Source organism: Drosophila elegans, unplaced genomic scaffold (genome assembly GCF_018152505.1).
Source record: "Drosophila elegans isolate 14027-0461.03 unplaced genomic scaffold, ASM1815250v1 contig_149, whole genome shotgun sequence".
Lineage (NCBI taxonomy): Eukaryota > Metazoa > Arthropoda > Insecta > Diptera > Drosophilidae > Drosophila > Drosophila elegans.
The window spans coordinates 11,011,949-11,030,574 of NW_024545513.1; the positions used below are offsets into that span (position 1 = coordinate 11,011,949).

General features: G+C 43.2%; 4 protein-coding genes across 5 annotated transcripts; 3 read left to right on the plus strand and 1 right to left on the minus strand.

Annotated features, from left to right (window-relative positions):
- Nucleotides 1-23: 23 nt before the first annotated feature.
- On the plus strand, nt 24-5,899 carry LOC108137203 (protein Flattop homolog). 2 transcript variants are annotated; one of them, XM_041710847.1, is made up of 4 exons: nt 24-134; nt 3,002-3,138; nt 4,006-4,315; nt 5,855-5,899. In XM_041710847.1, the coding sequence occupies exons 1-4, from the start codon at nt 108-110 to the stop codon at nt 5,855-5,857; spliced, it is 477 nt and encodes a 158-aa protein (XP_041566781.1). In that variant the 5' UTR covers nt 24-107; the 3' UTR covers nt 5,858-5,899. The 2 variants fall into 2 exon arrangements, with proteins under 2 accessions (XP_041566781.1, XP_017114282.1); XM_017258793.1 differs by lacking the exon at nt 5,855-5,899 and adding an exon at nt 4,900-5,270.
- Nucleotides 5,899-8,359, plus strand: LOC108137202. Its single transcript, XM_017258792.2, has one exon. It carries the CDS (start codon nt 5,899-5,901, stop codon nt 7,588-7,590), a length of 1,692 nt encoding a protein of 563 aa, XP_017114281.1. The 3' UTR covers nt 7,591-8,359.
- A 61-nt stretch (nt 8,360-8,420) lies between these two features.
- LOC108137201 (serine/threonine-protein kinase dst2) lies at nt 8,421-11,857 on the minus strand. Its single transcript, XM_017258791.2, has 2 exons — nt 11,280-11,857; nt 8,421-10,764 (listed from the first exon to the last, which is right to left on the minus strand). Exons 1-2 carry the CDS (start codon nt 11,724-11,726, stop codon nt 9,256-9,258), a joined length of 1,956 nt encoding a protein of 651 aa, XP_017114280.1. The 5' UTR covers nt 11,727-11,857; the 3' UTR covers nt 8,421-9,255.
- Nucleotides 11,858-12,495: 638 nt separating this feature from the next.
- On the plus strand, nt 12,496-18,534 carry LOC108137188 (Alstrom syndrome protein 1 homolog a). The gene is made up of 5 exons (XM_017258771.2): nt 12,496-14,738; nt 14,793-15,799; nt 16,323-17,136; nt 17,763-17,911; nt 17,979-18,534. The coding sequence occupies exons 1-5, from the start codon at nt 12,644-12,646 to the stop codon at nt 18,039-18,041; spliced, it is 4,128 nt and encodes a 1,375-aa protein (XP_017114260.1). The 5' UTR covers nt 12,496-12,643; the 3' UTR covers nt 18,042-18,534.
- The last annotated feature ends 92 nt before the right edge of the window (nt 18,535-18,626 follow it).

Below are 18,626 nucleotides of genomic sequence, written 5' to 3' on the forward strand. Positions count from 1 at the left end.
CTCAGCTGTCAGACTGGGTCTGTATTTTAACAAATAGTCAAAGCCTTGCCGCAAAAATTGTTTTGTAATTCAAAATTTAGGAAAAGGAATATTGAAAAAATTCAAAAATGGCCCTGAATTTTAGCGCGCAGCAGGTGAGCTTCAAACACCCTGTATTTCTTTCTTTTATTGGGAGGCTGTCTGCCAGAGTTGCCAGCTTTCTATAAATAACGGCCTAATTTGGTTGGTACGGGTAACGGTATAAATACATCCATTTATCTATATATATATAAATGTGCATGTAATCATTTTCGCAACGAAAATAACAAAAATAACAACAACGTGGCAATGGCAACCAATTTGCTATCCTTTTCCATCCTGGAAACAAGGAGCTTGCATTCCGACAGTCTGCTATTTTTGTGGGTGTGGGTGTACAGACGTCTATAAACAAAAACAATGGCCAGGCGACAAAATGGTTGGCTGGAATTAAAGCTTAAGTCCGAGCAGTTAAATTTTCTAACTTCAAAGCCCTACATATTTTTACTATCCGTTTTTGTTTTTTAAGTTTTTTTGTAAATTTGTTTTGTTGTGCTTGTAAACCAATATTTTTTTTAGATCCTGTCATTAATTAGTTTACAATATTTTGACTAGAATAAATACTATATGCTTTCAGAGTTGCTAATTTATTTTTTACAGTCAAATAGGTAAACTTTTTCTGCTTAATTTACGTATAATTCTGACTATCTGACCTGCTTGACAACATTTTGTCGTGATATTTGCTAAGCAGTTGGATTTAATTGCATTTTTATATTAAAAACAGATTATTATTTCATTCATAAAAATTCAAAGATTTTAAAATGTAAGCATTATAAAAATGAAAAGTGTGTCGCCTGTTTTTTGGGCTTTTGTTTTTGAGTGACGTACGCATTTTCCCTTGCCTTTCGCCCCTTGCACATTTGCAAATAGCGACAGTTAAAGTTTATTTACTTGGTAACGGTAACTTTGGACCAGGCCTTTTCGCTTTTTGCCTTTGGGCCCCCTTCGATTCGAATTATTTCCCCATATACACACACAATCGCAACGGAATCGGTTAACTGACGAGAAACTGAAGGAATTTCACCAAAAAATATATACATATTTCTTAAAAAGTGCAAAGAAAATATTCTGGTGATGGTTTCATTTAATGGTTTTCCAATTGGCCAAGTCGACAGCTGTTCGGGAAATTGATTTGAAGGAATAAAAGGAGGAGGAAGTGGAGAAGAAGGAGGAGTAGGAGTTACCAAAAACCGGAGGACACGGAACTTTGGACCAAAGGACAGTCATCGACAGAGCGTGAAATTAGCTTAAGTGGTTTTGTCGCCTCGACCAGGACTTGTGCCACCCGTAAGTCCTTGGCTACAAGTGCAGCAGGATATATATATAAACGATACAAAAAGCACCTCATAGCCATGGGGTATCCGAACACAACTTATCCCATCTCATACCCATCCCATCCATCCATCCTTGCACGTGTTTATCAACTAGCTTTTTGACTGTCTAATCCTGCGTATGCGGATGCGGATGAGGATGAGGATGCGAATGCAAGGACACCATGTGATAAATTGCACCCCAGAGGGTTGCCATAAAAATCATCGCTTTGTGGAGGGGTGACCTCTACACATCTCAACCCAAGGGGTGCAAACTATCTATTCTATGGCATACCCATTCAATCCCATTCAATCCCATCCAATGCCATCCATCTGGACCAAGTGTTGTAATCTCTATTGTAGCTCCTTTGTTGCTAATTGAGTTTAAAATCAATTTGTATTTTTCACGCTGGAATTTGCTCGAGAGCAAGAGCAAAAGGAAGTGGTGTATTGTGTAATTGCCGTGCAAATTTAATTACAGTGCCAACATCCATTGTGGTGACCAGGCACGCGCTGCGAACGCTGCGAACGTGTGTGCCCTGTCACTCCCCCAAATCGCCCATTGTGGCACCCACTGTACCACCCACTACTGTACACCACCCACTCCGCCCACTCCACCCATCGATCAAGGCCTCAATCAAGTGTTGACAACCCAGTTTCCCGAGTATCGAGTTACCAGCGGTTGGCCATTTGCATTCCTTAATTGAAATCCGTCCGCGTGGGAAGACTTCTCAGCTTCTCAGACCTGAAGGTCCCTTTAACAAAGTTGTAAAACCACTAAAACTTCCTTTAACTAGGTCACATCCGTACTTTCTGGGAAGCAAAGAGTTTCAAACTTTGGCCTTACATCATGATTTTCTCGGAAATATAACACAAATAACTTTAATATATAAAATATATTTCGTTTAAATCTATTAAGTCTAAGGCCTTACTTTTCAATTACATTAGTTCTTAAAATTGAATTATTTTTAATAATTATTCTTCTTTTATAATAACAAATCATGTTTATATGATAACTTGCATTCCAATTAGGTTTCTCATTCTTTGTTGTTTATATATATTTTATTTGTTCGAATGTCTATTCAGTTCTGTAATATTATTTTTATGATGACAAACAATTTTCATAAATTGCGGACATATTGTTACATTTGATTTTTTATATTTCTCGTATCCTATACCTGTTTATGGGTAATCCCTCTGATAAATGACCCTGGCTTAAGGATCAGAGCCTCTGTTTTTTAACGCGACTGCTTCCAAACTTTCGAAAGGCAAACACAAACTCAAACTCAAACTCAAACACAAACAAGGCATTAAGTGGCATTAGACAAATGCCTTTCTACACATGTTCCGGCGTAGAGATTACGCCGTGTAATTGGTCCCACCTCCTGGATTTCTGGATTTCTGGAGTCCTAGACCCTTTGTTCCGGGGTTGGTTCCGGTTTTCGATTCGGATGATATGGGGTGGGCTTTTTTATCAATTGGCTTGTTTGCCCGGGGACCATAAATAAGGGAATTACTCGAGGCGAGAGACCGATTTCCTAACAGGTGTCTTTCGACTTCTGGCAAAGCCCCTGTTTCCATCCTTATAACTTTCGATATCCGTCTGTTTATTGCAGTTCGAGAACCGATTTGAGTCGAAGCGTCTCAACAATTGGGAGTATCCGCGATTTTCCCCACCCCGCCCACGAGGACTACAGAAAAACGCCAAGGTGCTGGCGGCCAAAAACGGACATTTACTGCCCGGAGTTAAAAAGTACGTATTTGGGGAAGATACCAACTAAAATATAGAAAATATATATACAGATTTGGGAAATGTATTATTTATAGTTCTGTTATGTGGTTTAAGTGATACAGATATCCCATATGAACTGTAGCTTATGCTTTTCAAAACTATTCCATAGTAAATCGAATCTTGTTTTGAAGAATTCTAACAACTTAACATTTATTTATAGAAAATTTGTAGTATAATCTTATATATTTTTGAGTATTTCAAATAATATGTGAATAAATAGTAGATATTCAAAGGTATTACTTTTTTCAATGTTTTTGATTAAACTTTTTTTAATTAATCCCATCAAATCATTTTGTATATCTATATTACATTTTTTTAAACTGGAAATATTATTCAATTTTAAATTTTTTAATGTGATTGTGAACATCTTAAATTTGTGTGATGTAATAAAGCTTAAGCTCTTTTTGAAAACATCTTATATCTACTGTAAATTATACTTTCCAAAGATATTAAATCAAATTTTGTTTTGAAAGCCTATAAAAACATAAAACTTATTTATACAAAACCTTAATATTTTTATATCTGTAAAAATGTATGTATATAAGATCTTGTGATAAAAGTAAGTTTTCAAAAGAATAAAATCCTTTAGGTTTTTTTTTTTAATTTATTTAAAAATTTTGTTTTATTATATAATTTTTATAAATAATTTTTTGGATTTCTTCCTTTAAATTAAACCTCTTTTAATTCTCAAAGGCGTTTTATATTGAGAAGGATTTGAATATTAATTATAAGTTTTTTGTCTATTGATTGTCAAAGGCATTATTTATTGCGAAGGATTTGAATGTCCCAATATTTAATATTAATTATTACTGGTAAATAAATCCCCAGGGAGGGCAACTCCTTTGGGCAATATCGTGGGACCTTTGCCCTTCCGCTGCGCATAACGCGCAGCTTTTGCGCCCACTACGATGCCTGTCTGAGTGGGCGGTACAAGTTCGCGGCCTTTCCGCGCGACCTTTGCAGCTGCCAGCGGGAGAACCGGAGGGCGCTGGCCTGCGACCAGCGGATGACCTTGGGCCAGGAGGGCGATCCCCGTTGGATGCGCCCCAATTGCCAGACCAAGTGCGAGGCCCTCCGGCAAATTCAGGACGTGCTCGACCGTAGCCAGCGCTACAAGCGCACCAAGTGCCAACTGGTGGTAAGTAGGGGTCACCATGTGGGTCACCACCCACACCGTTTTTCATTTAGACACTTCATTCCCAAAAAATTAATATTAAATAAATAATTTTATTAAATCAAAATGTTTTCTTTAAGGTAGAAAACATAAACTTTTTTTTTTGTATTAATTAAAACTTAATTAAATATATTTGTTTTACTGATTTCTTGTTTTATTGTAATATTTTAAATAAAAATGTTTTCTTTAAAGTAGAGAAATTTTCTTTACAGTTAAGACAAAATAAAGTTAATAGTTGTTCAATGTTGTATCAATTTCATCGATTTTAAAACGATATTTAGCGATATTAGATATGTAGAAATTTTCAATATATTATAAAATACTTTTTCGTTGTTGTGTCGATTTTTATAACTATTTTTGGCGGTATAAAAAATGTCGATATATAAAAAAATAAATATAATTACGACACATAATTAAACGCTATATTTTAAAAGGTTTCTCGTTTATAAGTCAGAAAGTTAAAAAAAATGTACACCATATTTTAGTAGTTTTTAGTTCACCCCAAGCTTTCACTGTCTCTTTCACCTGCACCCGCACCCATTTCTTAGCCCGAGAAGACCGTAAAGATGCCACCCAAGGCTTTCTTAGCAGCCTGTGCGGCGTCCGGAAAAAAACGTCGAAGACGCACTGTCACCGCTTTTTCGAAAACACGACCTGCTATATATGCCAATGAATCCGCGGCCTCATATGAAAATCGCCACAAGCCGAATCCACCTCCTGAGCCAACGACTAAGGACAAGAAAAAGGTTAAGGACACGGGAAAGGATAGGGATAAAGATAAAGATAAGGGCAAGGGCAAGAGCAAGGACAAAGGCAAAGGCAAATAGAAGATAAGGAAAAGCAAGGAATCTAAGGGCCAACTTATTTGGAGTCTATAATATTTTGGAAAACCGAACGACAAATAAATTATTAAATCACATTCTATTTTTTGTTATTTAATGTTAGTATTTATCGATAGTGACGTACACAAGCGCACTTCGATTTTTTAGCTTTATCTAGCTCTTATATACCAATAAAATAATTACTATTTTTATTATCATACTCATCTTCCATATCATTCGTAACACTTTTTAAAAATGTAATTTAGCATTTTTGTAAGATTGCATTTTTGATTGAATTAGCTTTTTACCAGGTACCAAATAATAAAGCCTTATCTTGATACTGATAGTCTTTTAAATTTTAATGTGAAGGTTAAAATTGTAGAACTTAACATACAGTACGACGCTGAGGTATTGTAAATGGAAGATAAGCAGTACTTATTTAACTGGAGTTTAAATTTCGCAACAATTTTTTGTTTTATTTTACCCATTAATATTTTCGTTTTCTCTGTAGGGTCTTGGCACGTAATACCCTTTTTTTCCTCAAAATATTAATATGACTCTGTAACCTCTAATTAGATGCACTAACCTCATGTTAACCCATCTGTGTGTACATAACCCATCTTCATCATCAACTCATCTCATTTCATCTCATCTCCACTCCCATGCACCTAAACGTAAAAAGTGAACCTGAAAGCGAACCTCTGACCATCCATCCATCCACCAACCATGTCGCAAACAGCCCTCCCGGAACTCGGATACACGCCAGGCGATTTGACGGAGCCACAGTTCCGGTTACCCTCGCACCAGCAGCTCCTCGATCAGAAGTTGAGGGATAACCACGACGGTCTGCCACTGGATCGCCTCACTTTGGACACGAGGGACACACAGCCCATCAAGTATCGGGAGTTTCCCGCTCTGGCGGCTGCCCAAAATCGCTATACGGATCATTTGGAGCGCGGCAGTGAGCTAAACTTCTCCGTATTGGACAACGGCAAGGACCTAATCTCACTGCCCACGGTTGCCACACGTACGTGCGACCCGGATCCCGATCTGATCAAGAAAATGCCGCTGCACTCGATCACGGAGAAGCCGAACGAGCGTTGTCCCTCGCCGGTGGTGCCGGCATATGCCAATTTTGAGCTGGCCAAGCGGATGCACCAGGACAATCTGGACCACCAGCCGCTGCCCGATTGTGTGGCGGATCTGGCCTTTCGCAGGGCACAAATCTCGGGTGGTCATGCCGGACTGGCCCTGGACATAGACCCCATTGCCACGGGCGTGGGTGTGAAGACCCACAATGCGGGGCCGACGCACTGCACCAAGATGAAGGTGTTCCGGCCCAAGACCGGCGGCGGCATTGTGCCCCGAGCCCTGGGCCATGGCGATCCATTGCGGGGCGTGGGCTCGGCACCGGCCAAGAAGATGGGTCCCATGGACCTGGCCATTTGCTGGGACTTCAAGCCGGCCAATCCCGGCGACGAGCCGCGCCTGGCCAGGCACATCGATGGCTCCAATGACTCGGCCGGACCGGCTGTCTTCACCTGTGTGAAGACGCCGCGCGAAGAGCAATCCTCTGATTTGGGTCGCTCGGCGGGTGTGTTCACCAGCACTTTGGGCGAGGCGGATTTCTTCGACAAGGACATACTGCGAAAGAGAACGGACTTCGGAGGAGCCCGCCTGGACCGCGAGGATCCGTGTGGATGCGACTACTCGCCGCCGGCGAGACAGCGGGCACGCAGCGTGTCCCGGGACTCGAGTGCCTCGCAGTGTCGCCGGCGAGGATCCGGCATCGGAGGACCAAATGGCGGTGTGAGCTTCGGCAATCTGGCAGAGCTGCCCGGACGCGGAATGCCCGATCGTCTGGCCAAGCAGTATCAATCGTCGCCCCTGCTCGGCGACAAGGCCTATCAGGCGCTGAGGGAAAAGTACTTGGGTCCAGATGCGGGACAAGATTCGTGCCAGCCCATGGATTGCCGGCCCACGGGTGGACCTCCGTGCAAGCGCGATGTCCTGCTGAGGCGACCAGCTCGTCGACTCTGCCACAAGGTGGCACCGGCTCCACGCTGCTGTCCAGCACCCGCCTTCGGAGGCCACGGACATGGCCATTGCCTCACCAGCAAGGCGGCCTTTCGAGCCGGAGTGCCCAAGCACAATGCATCCGGCGACTTTGTGGGCATTGAGCCGGGATGTGGTGGTGGCGGCGGCGGGGGGCGGGTGCTGGTGGTGCCACGCCCCCGGCAGCCATACGCCAAAAAGAACTACGACATTGAGACGCTCGTGCCGCCGTTCCAAAGTCAGGCCGGCGGTGCCGGACAGGGCGGCTATCCGGAGCACTGGCGATTGGCCAGCGTCTATCAGCACGCCTACAAGCCACTGGATCAGCGGCGGCGACCTCTCCTCCAAACCGTATATAAGTAGATCAATGCATAACCCAAACCCATTTGGAAGCCATTGCAGAAATAACACACTTTGTTGTCTGTTCAAGAGAACTATTTATATTTTGTGTCAGTAAAAAAAGGAATTTTACTTGTGTATAATATATTCCTATAACATTTTTCCCTCTTTTATTTTATATTATTTTTTGTCCGCGAATAAAGTTGTTCGTTTAAAATAAATAACTTATCCTTGTCCAGCATTTTTTGTCCGCCAACAGAGTTGTCCGTTTAAGATATATTGCATATTGCATATTCTTAAGAAGAGTTGTCCGTTAAAGAGAATATTTTTAATAAAAGGGGAAGGAAAAAAAGATAATCTTAAAAGCTTAATAACAAATTAAAATGTTTTGTAGAAAAAATAAAGATGTTGTTTTAATACAATACAAAGTGTTTTTCGTAAGACAGAACTTGTCAAAGTTATTGACTCCTAAGTTCAATTAACTTCTTACCGAGCATTTAAATATATTATTACTTAAAATAAATATACAAAAATAAATAAATATTCAAATAAGATGTAAGATTTTAAAATTTGGAAATTGAAATAGATTTTCAAAGTTAACAGTCTAAAATAAGTAACTGTATTCAAAATTGCCTTGTTATGGAAAATTATTCCATGCTTGTTAAAAGAAAATATATTTATATAGTAAGCCCCCAAAACCATTGGTCCAAAAATAGGTATAATTAATGCTCAAGGTGTTCCTACGATAATCCCCGTTTTTATAGAACTTCTCGGTTCATAATGCTATCCCATTTCGGCCTTTATTTGTTATCGTTTCCCTTATATAAGTAGAAAATCACAATGCATACAAAAAGTTGATGTAAAAAACAAATGTTATATATATTAAAAAGCATATATAAAAGGACATTGACAAACATTACATATATGAATAAACGTGCAAACATCAAGTACTTAATACTATAAACATTGTGTGAATACATTTGCAAATTTTTTAGGGAGTTCCCTTGAATACATTCAAAAAAAAAATATTGATAAAACTAGTTGAAAACTCTCCATTTATAAAAATTAAAATATGGATTTGGTTTCAAGATGAAATAGGTTTCCTTTCGGTATTTGCTGGTTTTGTGTGACAATCTTTGGGTGCATTTAAAAACTTAACTAGGTGCTAAAAATAGTGTTCAATGAAGTTAATACCTTGCTGGAATGGGTGGACTTTGAATGGGTAAAAAAATATAAATAGAGGTCAGTAAACTAAGGATGTCTTTGAATTGTTCGTTGAAAATGAACTTAAGAACTTTGGAGTTTTCTATGACACTTCCTTATAAATTAAGATTACCTTTGAAAAGCGTGATTTTTTGACAATTTAAATTATTTTTCAATAAGCTTTTTTGGGAAACTCCTTATAAAATATGATTTCCTTTAGCTGCCTATAGATAAATTTTCAATTTGTGATTTTTAAACAATTAAAATATTTTTGTAACAACAAGGTAATTTAGGAATCTTCTTATCAAGTAGAATTCCCATAAGCTGATCATATATTAATTTTGTTTTGATAGTTTAAATTCTTTTGCAATAACTTAGGAATCCCCAAAAACTGACCATAGATTACTTGGCTGCCTCTATAATTTTTTGACAATTTAAATGCCCCAAAGTCGACTCATTCCTAAGCGGGATGAGGAACATGCCCCCTCACTTGGCGGTGGCGTAGGCATCGTGGCTCTTGTGGAACACATGGCGCAGCACGTCCCGCGTGGACCGCCGAATGCTGTTCCTCAGCGTGTGCTTCTTCTCGTTGGTCAACTGGTCGATGGTCATGTACTCGGTTTGGGGGACGCTCGAGCGGAGTTTCATGGTCCGCTCACTGCTGTCGACAATGGATATGTCGGCGGAAGTGGGCTCCATCGGGTGCTCCACATCGGTGGACTTTTGGGGCCGCCTCCGCAGACTGTGCCGAATGCTGTTCAGCAAGTTATGATGATGATGCTGATGATTGTTAGTGGGTGCCTCCTTATCCTCGGTTTTCTCGGGTGAAGAGTGGGTGGGATGCATAAGTCTTCGGATGGACTTTCTTATCATACTCTTCATTCCGCCAGTGGGTTTGGTATCAACCGATTTCGAGGACTTGCTGGAGGCGATGGAGTGGAGCGACTCCTTGCTGGTGGCTTTGGTGGGCAAGGCGGCTGGTCGATAGGCGCGAACGAAGCGTGCCGGAGCCTTGAAGTCTAGGTCATCGTCGGGCTCTTCCTCGGACTCGGAGGCATAGGCCACATCTTCCCCCTCCCCATCCTTCTGCTGCTGCTGCTGTTCCAGGAGGAGCTGCTCCTCATCCTCCTGCTGCTTCTCCTTCGCCAGCTGCTTAACCCTTTCCTGCAGCTTCTCCCTGAGCTGCTCGTGCAACTGCTCCTGCAGCTTCTCCCGCTCCAAATGCTTCTCCCTCTCCAGCAGTTTCTCCCGCTCCAGTTGCTGCTCTCGCGCCAAATGCCTTTCCCTTTCGAGGAGTTTTTCCCGCTCCAGCAATCTCTCCTGCTCGAGCAGCGCCTCCTGCTCCAGATCCTGCTCTTTGGTCTCCTCCACTTCGGGATCCTCGGTTATTTCGGTGAGGGTGCGTCTCCTGGTGCAAACCAGACGCCTTTCCACTTGGTTGGTTGGGTCACCCCTGACCTGCACTTCCTGCATCATCGATTCCTGCGCATCCGTTTCCATGAACACCGAAATTTTGGCATTTTTAGGTGGCTCCAACTCCACGCCATTCTTCCTCAGCTTGGCCTCGTTGATGCTGTTCTCCAGCTCCAGCTGATAGCGATCCAGCTCCCTGCCAATGTCCATCGAGGAGGACTCCTCGCTGATGGCACCCAGTGAGCGCTTTGGAGCCGGAACTGGCGAGAACACGAGCTTCTCGGCCAGCAGCTTGCTGGGCGTCAACTGGGCCAACGACATGCCGTGGAAGTCGATGCGACAGCCGAGGGTCGGGGTGAACGGCAGACCGATCTTCAGGCTGGTGGGCAGCGGTTCCTCGGCATCGGCATCCCGATCGGCCAGGGCCGGATTGGCCACACCCGCGGGATTGCAGGCCGCCTCGGATGCCTCACTGGGGCGATGGATCTCGAAGGGATTCAGTGAGGCCGGGGCATCGCTGCCACGCAAATTCAGGCCGGGATTTACGAATCCCTTGGCCGGCGTGGCTGCCAAGCGGATGACCTGGAAGCATACAAACAGTTTGTCAATTTTAATTTGTTAATTTAAGTATTTATCACATAACACCAGAAGCTTTATTAGCGCTTAACAAATATTTTATAAATTATTAAATTTTATTTCCGCTGATAAAAATGTAAGAGTAATAAAGTTTGAAATATTTATTAAGTCACTTAAACATGACTTATTTAGTTCTTAAATAAAGGTGTCGAGAAAAAGAAATACGTTAACAAAACGAAAACATAATTCAAATTAAAATCGGAAACAAATTGTACAAATTAAAATAAGTGTGAAGTTCAATTATCTTAAATGTTGAAATAATAAATAAGTTAAGTATTTACTGTACCTAAACTAAATCTTAGCTAAGGAAGTAACTTAATATTATTATTTTGAACTGATAAATATGCTTATTCGGAAAATAATATGCATAGTTTAAATAGCCGTTTATTTATGATCAGTGAACGACTAAATAAGTTGAGCATATACTGTACCAAAACTATACCTTCTACTATCGAACTTACCTCATATGGATTGAATTGCTTTTCGGGTAGTTCCAAATTCAGGCCAGGATTCTCGAAGCAGGCGTGTTCGCGCTTCTTCTTCTTGGATGGCTGATCTCGTAGGACCTCGAAAGGATTTGTGGACAATGGTTGTTGCTGTTGTTGTTGTTTTGGTTGCTGCTTTTTTTGGGCAAGATCGGCAATGGACTTCACCTCGAAACCTGGAAATGGATTGCTATTCTCCTTGGCCAAACGACGTCGGCCGATTAGCTTCTTGGGTGTGGAACTAAAGGCGGCATTGGTGAAGCAGGATTCGGATTTCGATGACGTCACTTGGACAGCTGCATCCTGTCGAGCGTCCTTTTCCAGTGTCAAGGGAAGGGGCGGGGGCGCGGTCTCCCTTTTGCGCTTGCGCGGCGTCTCTCGATCTATAAAGGCCAATTCAGCAATGCTCTTGGTCTCCAACATGGTCCCTTTGGTATCCAATCACTCTGTTTATCCTTATTAGCTTATTAACTTCCTTTGGAAAGGACTAAATCGCTTCGATTTCAGCGAGCAGCAATTATAAACAACGAAGGGCGAAAGAAAATGCCATTTTGAAAATCCTTCAGCTGGAACCGGTTGTGCTGTTAACCAACATTGGTCGCAAACCGGTTCAACTAGGAATGAAACAACTCGTTATCGATACTTGCTGCTTACATAATGTTATAGTTTACAGTTTGCAGAAAAATTACTTTTCTTTGAACAACATTTCTTTTTAAATAAGGAAAAATATGATTATTGGTATTTAATGCGTAGAGCCATTTTATTTCTACTGAAAAAACTTATAAATTATGTTTAATAAACATATATAGATAATAAAACTACGGAAGCTAGCACTAAAATAAAAACAAAAAGGAATTATGCAGAAGCTACTTATAACTAAAAAAAGGTAACATTAATTAATAGCGTGGTGCCAATATAATTATAATGTTAAAACCTGTGTGTTTATTATGTTCGGTTAGAGTCATATGGATTTAACGAAAGACTAAATTTCAAGTCTTTTCTCTTTCTAGGAAAATATGATAAATTTTACTAAAAAAAATATGATAAATTTTACTCATATATATATATATTTTATTATAAAAAAAACCGGTTTGTAATATTGTTAAACATAGAAAAACCGTTAAAAGTCAAGTCTCCAACTATCGCTTCTAGTGTCATCCCCAACTACAAAGCTGTTTGCATTATCCAACACTGTCACAAATGCTGGAAAAACGAAATTTGAAAACAATTCCCCAAAGCGCGGCTTGCTGACTAAGAAACCGACATAAAACAAAGAAATAAACGGGTTAATCCTTGACATTCGAGTGAGTGGTGGTGGCCCGCATCCAAATCCATCCACAATGTCCAGTTCCAAGCATCGCAAGACGGCTAAATCATCGCGCGTTCCGCCGCAGGCCAAAGAATATATCACCGAATTGGCTGAGGATCGCGAATTGGAGCGATTCATGGCCTTCTCGTCGACGACAAGTAGTGGAGCCAGTGGCAGCACCCACAGTTGTGCATTGGGAGTGATCCTGCAGCCAGGTGTCGTCTCCACCGCCGCCCGGGAGCATGGATCTCGGCCAGAATCGTGTCACAGGCGTCGCCTGAGGAGCAGGGAGTGTCCACTGGCAAAGGGATCATCGGATGAGCAACTTCTGAACCTGCCTACATCACCGCCACTCTGCAAGCCCGCTGCTTCCATAGAAATCCAGCCCAAAACCAGTGAATACACCATTATACCCATTGTACTGGACGACAACAAGCAGGTCCCTCATCAAACCATATCATTATCCGTGGAGAACCTGAGGACACCCACCAAAGAGATGCATGCGAAGAAGACGCAGACGCCCGAGTCCGCCTTGAAGTGCCACAAGCGCCTGGAATGGGATCCTGCCGCCGATGTGGGCTACTACAAGCGGGCGGTCTCGACCAGCAACATCAGCACCCTGGAGCGATCTGTTTTGGAGGAGTGCGGCTGGCGGCAGCCCAGCCTTCTACAGCAGCGATCCGAGACGGACCTGGACAGACTGCAGCAGGAGGAGGCATTGCCGGGGCAGGACAAGCCCACGCCACCGCCACTGGCCTCCAGCACTTTTGTCAATCGCAGCGATCGCGGCAAGCCCCTCAGTAAGGGCTCATTGGGCAGTTCCCTGGGCTCCAGGAAGGAGGATTCGCCGGAGGTTAGCCAGAGCAGCGAAAGGCAGGATGATTCTGGCTGCAGCTCTAGACAGAAGGTTTCTGGCAGCATTTCAGGGAAGGAGCAGTCCTCCGCACGCAGCAGTTTCAGAAAAGAAGATGCGCAAAACAGCTCAAAACACAAAGATAGCCATTGCCAATCCAGAAAAGAGGTTAGCCATGGCAGCTTGAGAAAAGAAACTAGCCAAAAAAACAGCTCTAGAAAAGATGAAGCTACTCAAAGCAGTTTAAGAAAAGAAGCTAACCAAAAGGACTGCTCCAGAAAAGATGAAGCTACCCAAAGCAGTTTCAGAAAAGACATCTCTAGCAAAGATGAAGCTACCCAATGCAGTTACAGAAAAGACCAAGCTTCCCAACACAGCTCCAGAAAAGTGGGATCCCTAAGTCATCTTTCCAAAATGGAAGACTCTCTAAACAGCTCCAATAAAGATGATATAGGGCTTAGCTCCCGAGATCTGCAAGATCAGCAGAACAGTTCCCGCCGAGAATCGCTTAGTAGCATGCGCAGGGAATCTCTGGGCAGTTACAAAAGAGATGACTCGAGGCTCAACTCGCAGAGCAGCTCCAGAATGGGATCACAAATCAGCTCAAGGCTGGGCGAATCCCGATCCATTTCGCGGCGGGAGTCGCAAGCCACCTCACTATATGGCAGTTCGGCGGCCAGCAGCTTTGATTACCACATCTACATGGGTCAGGAGCAGGGCATGGACAAGCCTGAGCAGCCGGACCAGCTGGATAAGAAACAGCTGGAAAAGGAGCCACCCAAGCATGTCAAGAAAATTCAGCAGAAAGCAGGGGCTCAGGAACAGAACGATCAGCAGGCAAGGGATTCAGAGCAACAGAAGGAGCCGCTGGAGAAGCCACAACAGGCAAACAAAGATCAACGGAGGATTCAGCAGCTCGGAAAGGATCAGAGAAAAGCTGAGCTGCGGGAAAGGGAGCGCGAACAGGAGCGTCAGTTCACGGCGGCCCAATTCGAGAAGATCCTGGGCAGTCGACGGCACGAGAACAAGGAGAATCGGCAACCAGAAGCCATTCCCTCCACATCCTCCTCTTCGGTGGGAATGGGATCGGCAGGTGGGCCGCAAGGAGACCTGGATCTGGGCATCGATTTGCTCTGCTCGCTGGTGAAAACGCGCAGTCTCAGCCAGGGTCAGCGAAAGAAACTGGTCAGGGACATAGCCAGGCGCATATCCAGTCTGGATTTGGCCGAATCCGGCAGCAGTTTGCGCTCCCTGCGAAGCAATCAAGCTAAAGGTAAGCAAATGGTTGGCAAAAACGTAATCATCACTTACCCTGTTACCATTGCAGTGCCGACTCCGCTGCAGCGGCAAGATGTGGCCACCAATACCTCGAGAAGCTCGTCCGTCACCATGCCAGTGCCCGCTCCCCGGAAGCTCGGAACAGGCGGCACACCTTCGCCACTGGCCGCCAGTTTCTCGGCCAGCAGCTCGACGACCAGTGCCTCCCACGATGTCATCACCCAGAAGACCAATGTGCGGGAGGCGGCCTCCACGGACGCCGATGCCGAACCCTCGGATCTGCAGGAATGGCTCAATCCCATGACCCAAAGCGAAATCGAGTACGAGCGGCGTTTGAAAGGAGGCATCGATTCGGAGCGCCAGAATCAACTCAACTGGATTGACTCGGAGATTCGTCGGCTGCAGGCATTGCAACAGCTGTTGGCCAGTGCCGGTGCCCCAATGCCACGTCCATCGGTGGACAAGGGCCCGGTCTTGGCCAGCGATAAATTGGAGTTGCCAAGTTTGGAGCGACGCAGTGGTAATCGGGAGCGGCCACAAGTTGAGTTGCAAAAGGCAGCAACACCAGGCACTCCTCGTCCGCCAGTGAGAGTCGAATCAGCTGGTGTGCCGCGCAGGGAACTGCCTCCTACTCCCTCGGCTTCCTCACTTAGCACCTCGGTTCCAACAGTGGCAAAGCCACCGTCAGCGCCACCACCACCACCACCACCACCATTGCCACCACATCTTGACCAGCAGAAAGCACAGCACCGCAAAAAGATGGCCACTCCTGTGCTCATTTCGAACAGTTCCTCCTCCAGCGGCGGTGGTCGCAGCGAAAGCGTCTGCTCCTTTGTCCAGCAGAGGCAGCGACAGTTCCGCGAGCACTACCACAACCAGCAGCAGCAGCAGCAGTTGCTCTTGCTCAAGCAGCAGCAACTTTACCAGCAGCAACAGCAACAGCAGCAGCAGCAGCAGCAACTTTACCAGCAGCAACAGCAACAGCAGCATCTTTGCCAGCAGATGCAGCAGAAGCAGCAGCAGCAAGGATCTTACGTTCATCACCAACAATTTCAGGTAAAATACAAGAAAGAAAGCAAAGTTTATTTACCGTTGCAGCTAATATAAAAGTTTAAAACTCTTTAAAACGACTGTATTTCGATTAAAACATGCTTAGTTTTAAAAACACTGAAGCTAGGTCGAATTTTATTTTATTTTATTTATTTTTCCAATTGTTCCAATGTGAGCTAGGTAAATTATATTGTTCATATCCGTTTTTTTATAAAATAGTAACTCTTCACTCGTAGAATATTCGTATAAAATCAAATATTTAATTTATTCAATTTAGAATTGTATTTTATTTACTATTTCAAATATTTTCTATGCCCTTTTGTTTTGGGAAAGTTTTGTTCAGATATCTTAAGAACGGTGAGACAAGTTTGCGTAAAAACAAAAAAAAAAGGGGGACATGGCTAAATCGACCCTCCTTCCGATGCTCTGATCAAGAATATATATACTTTATGGGGTGACCACCTGCAAGGGTATACAAAGGATATAGTCCAATGTCCTTATACTCAAGCCATCTCTTTCTTTTTCGCAGCAATGTCAGCGGAAACATTCGCAGCAAACCCAACAGCAACATCTGCAGCAACACGAAGCGCAAGAGCAGGATCAGCAGCAGGATCAGCAGGAGGAACAAGAACAGGAACAGGAGCACTACATGCAGATGCAGTACGCGCAGGCGGCGGGCAGTGGTGCGTATGCCACGTTGCCGCATTGCCTGAGCGGCAGTGCGGGCTACAGTTGTGCGGACAAGGAGCAGGCAAGGAGCATCTACTACCAGGTGGTCAATTCGCAGGATGGAGCGGCCAGCTACGTGCAGGCGGCCATGGTGGCCACAAGCAACGAGGGAGTCACCACCACGACCAGTTCGTCGGCCTCGATGATGTGCATCAGTTCGGAGATGTCCATACCCATGGGCATGGTGAATACGTGCGAGACGACGACAACGACGACCACCACCCATCAGTACGACGATGTGGCCTGTCGGCGGGCAACGGAGAGGCAATCCAAGCCGGCGAGGCATCGCCATCGCCATCGACATTGCAATTCGGCCGAGGGCATCGGCATGCAGCGACAGACGCTCCAAGTGCATCCACGTGGCATCGCCTATGTCATCCAGTTCACGGCCACCGGCGACGGTGAGGTCCTGCCCGAAACGCGCTCCCTGCAGGACCAACTGCAGCTGGCGCGACCCGAGTTCTGTGCCAAGTCCAAGCAGCGCAAGGCCATCCTCAACCAGATGCAGATGATCCGCAATGTGCGGCGACGTGAGATGGACCATCTGCTGGGCGAGAACATCAGCTTGGAGACGCTGGACAGGCGACTGCTGCAGCTGCCGCCTCCGGCCATTTGTAAGTTGTATAGTACACAAAACATACTTTTCGCCTACAATTTTAACTAGTTCGTTTGAGAATTATTTCAAACATGCCAAAAAAAAAAAGAAAAACAGACTGCGTTAAAAACATGAAACATTTTGATTGGAAAATGTTTTTCAATCACTGGAAATGTGTTTTTACTCGGATGTTTGTCAAAAACGTTTCGAGTTAATGTACCCTGCTATTTCTTACTATTGTTGGCACTTAAATTACAATTTTTCTTGTCTTTAACATATATTTCGATTAACAAGCCCTGCTAATAATTAGCAGCTTGATTTCGAGACATCTTAAAATAAAGTTCAAGTTAAAATAAACTCTAATCCTTAAAAATATTCTTTGATTATTTGCATTTTTTGTATTTTATTTTATTGAATTTTATGTTTTCCTTTTTTTCGAAAAAGTATATATACCCATATAACTTTTTTTAGAAAAAGATCATAGAGCTACAATTTTGTAGTTAGGTAAATGATTAGTTTTTAAAAAGTAGCTAGCGTAAAGATAATTGGGAATTTTTATTACAATTTTAATTATTAAATTTATTATATTGGAAAATTGAAAGCAAACTTCATTCCATTTTATTTTGTATTAATTGCTCGTTTCAGCTCGCTTAAGGATATTCTCCACCAGGGAAATGAAGGCGATGACCACCAAGCGATGTCAGAGTTTGCCAGAAGTGTTGGCCGCTCAAAATCGCGAGCAGGAGGAACGAAGGCGTCGCTGCAATCGTCTGATGCGAGATGTCTTCAATAAGGTGGGTGTCCATCTTGCCTCCTAATATCTGAATAATTTATAATTAATACAATTTTATAACCCATCAGCGCCTTCAAAATCGCGTGGCCAATGGACAGCTTTCACTGAATCACAGTAGGACAATCATCTAGCGAAGATGGATATAAAAATGCCACAAATCAATTCAAAGGACACCCAAAGTACACAACCCACCAGTTTCATTTTTTTTTGCCATTGCAAGGCTTTTTATTTTGCGTAACTCCTAATCGTTTCAAATTGTTAAACCTTTTAATCAGGTTGGTTTAGTTAATAGGAAATGTTACAGTTTCTTTGGGTTACACAGTCACTCGTTAACTAAAAACATAAATATCTATGTTAATATTAGGAAAACCAGCATTTAACTAAATTTGTAACGTTTTTTTAATCAAATAAAAATACCATCACGGATTTGACAATGTTGTAATTAGAAAAATATAAAAAAAGGACGCCCGATTCAAATTGCCTTTGGAGTGTGGCCATGCTCATATATTTTAAATATTGTGGATATGTGATTTTTCAATAAACGGTCACACAGTATGCCGCCAAATTTAAAATCTTAATCGTTTTCACCAGATTCCCAATTTAACTTGAAATGGTGTAGCTTATATAGGATATATATCTGAAAAAAAATCACCAGATTCCCTCGAATAATAGGGAAATCCAAGACAAAACAAAGTCCCAATAAATAAAACCATCAA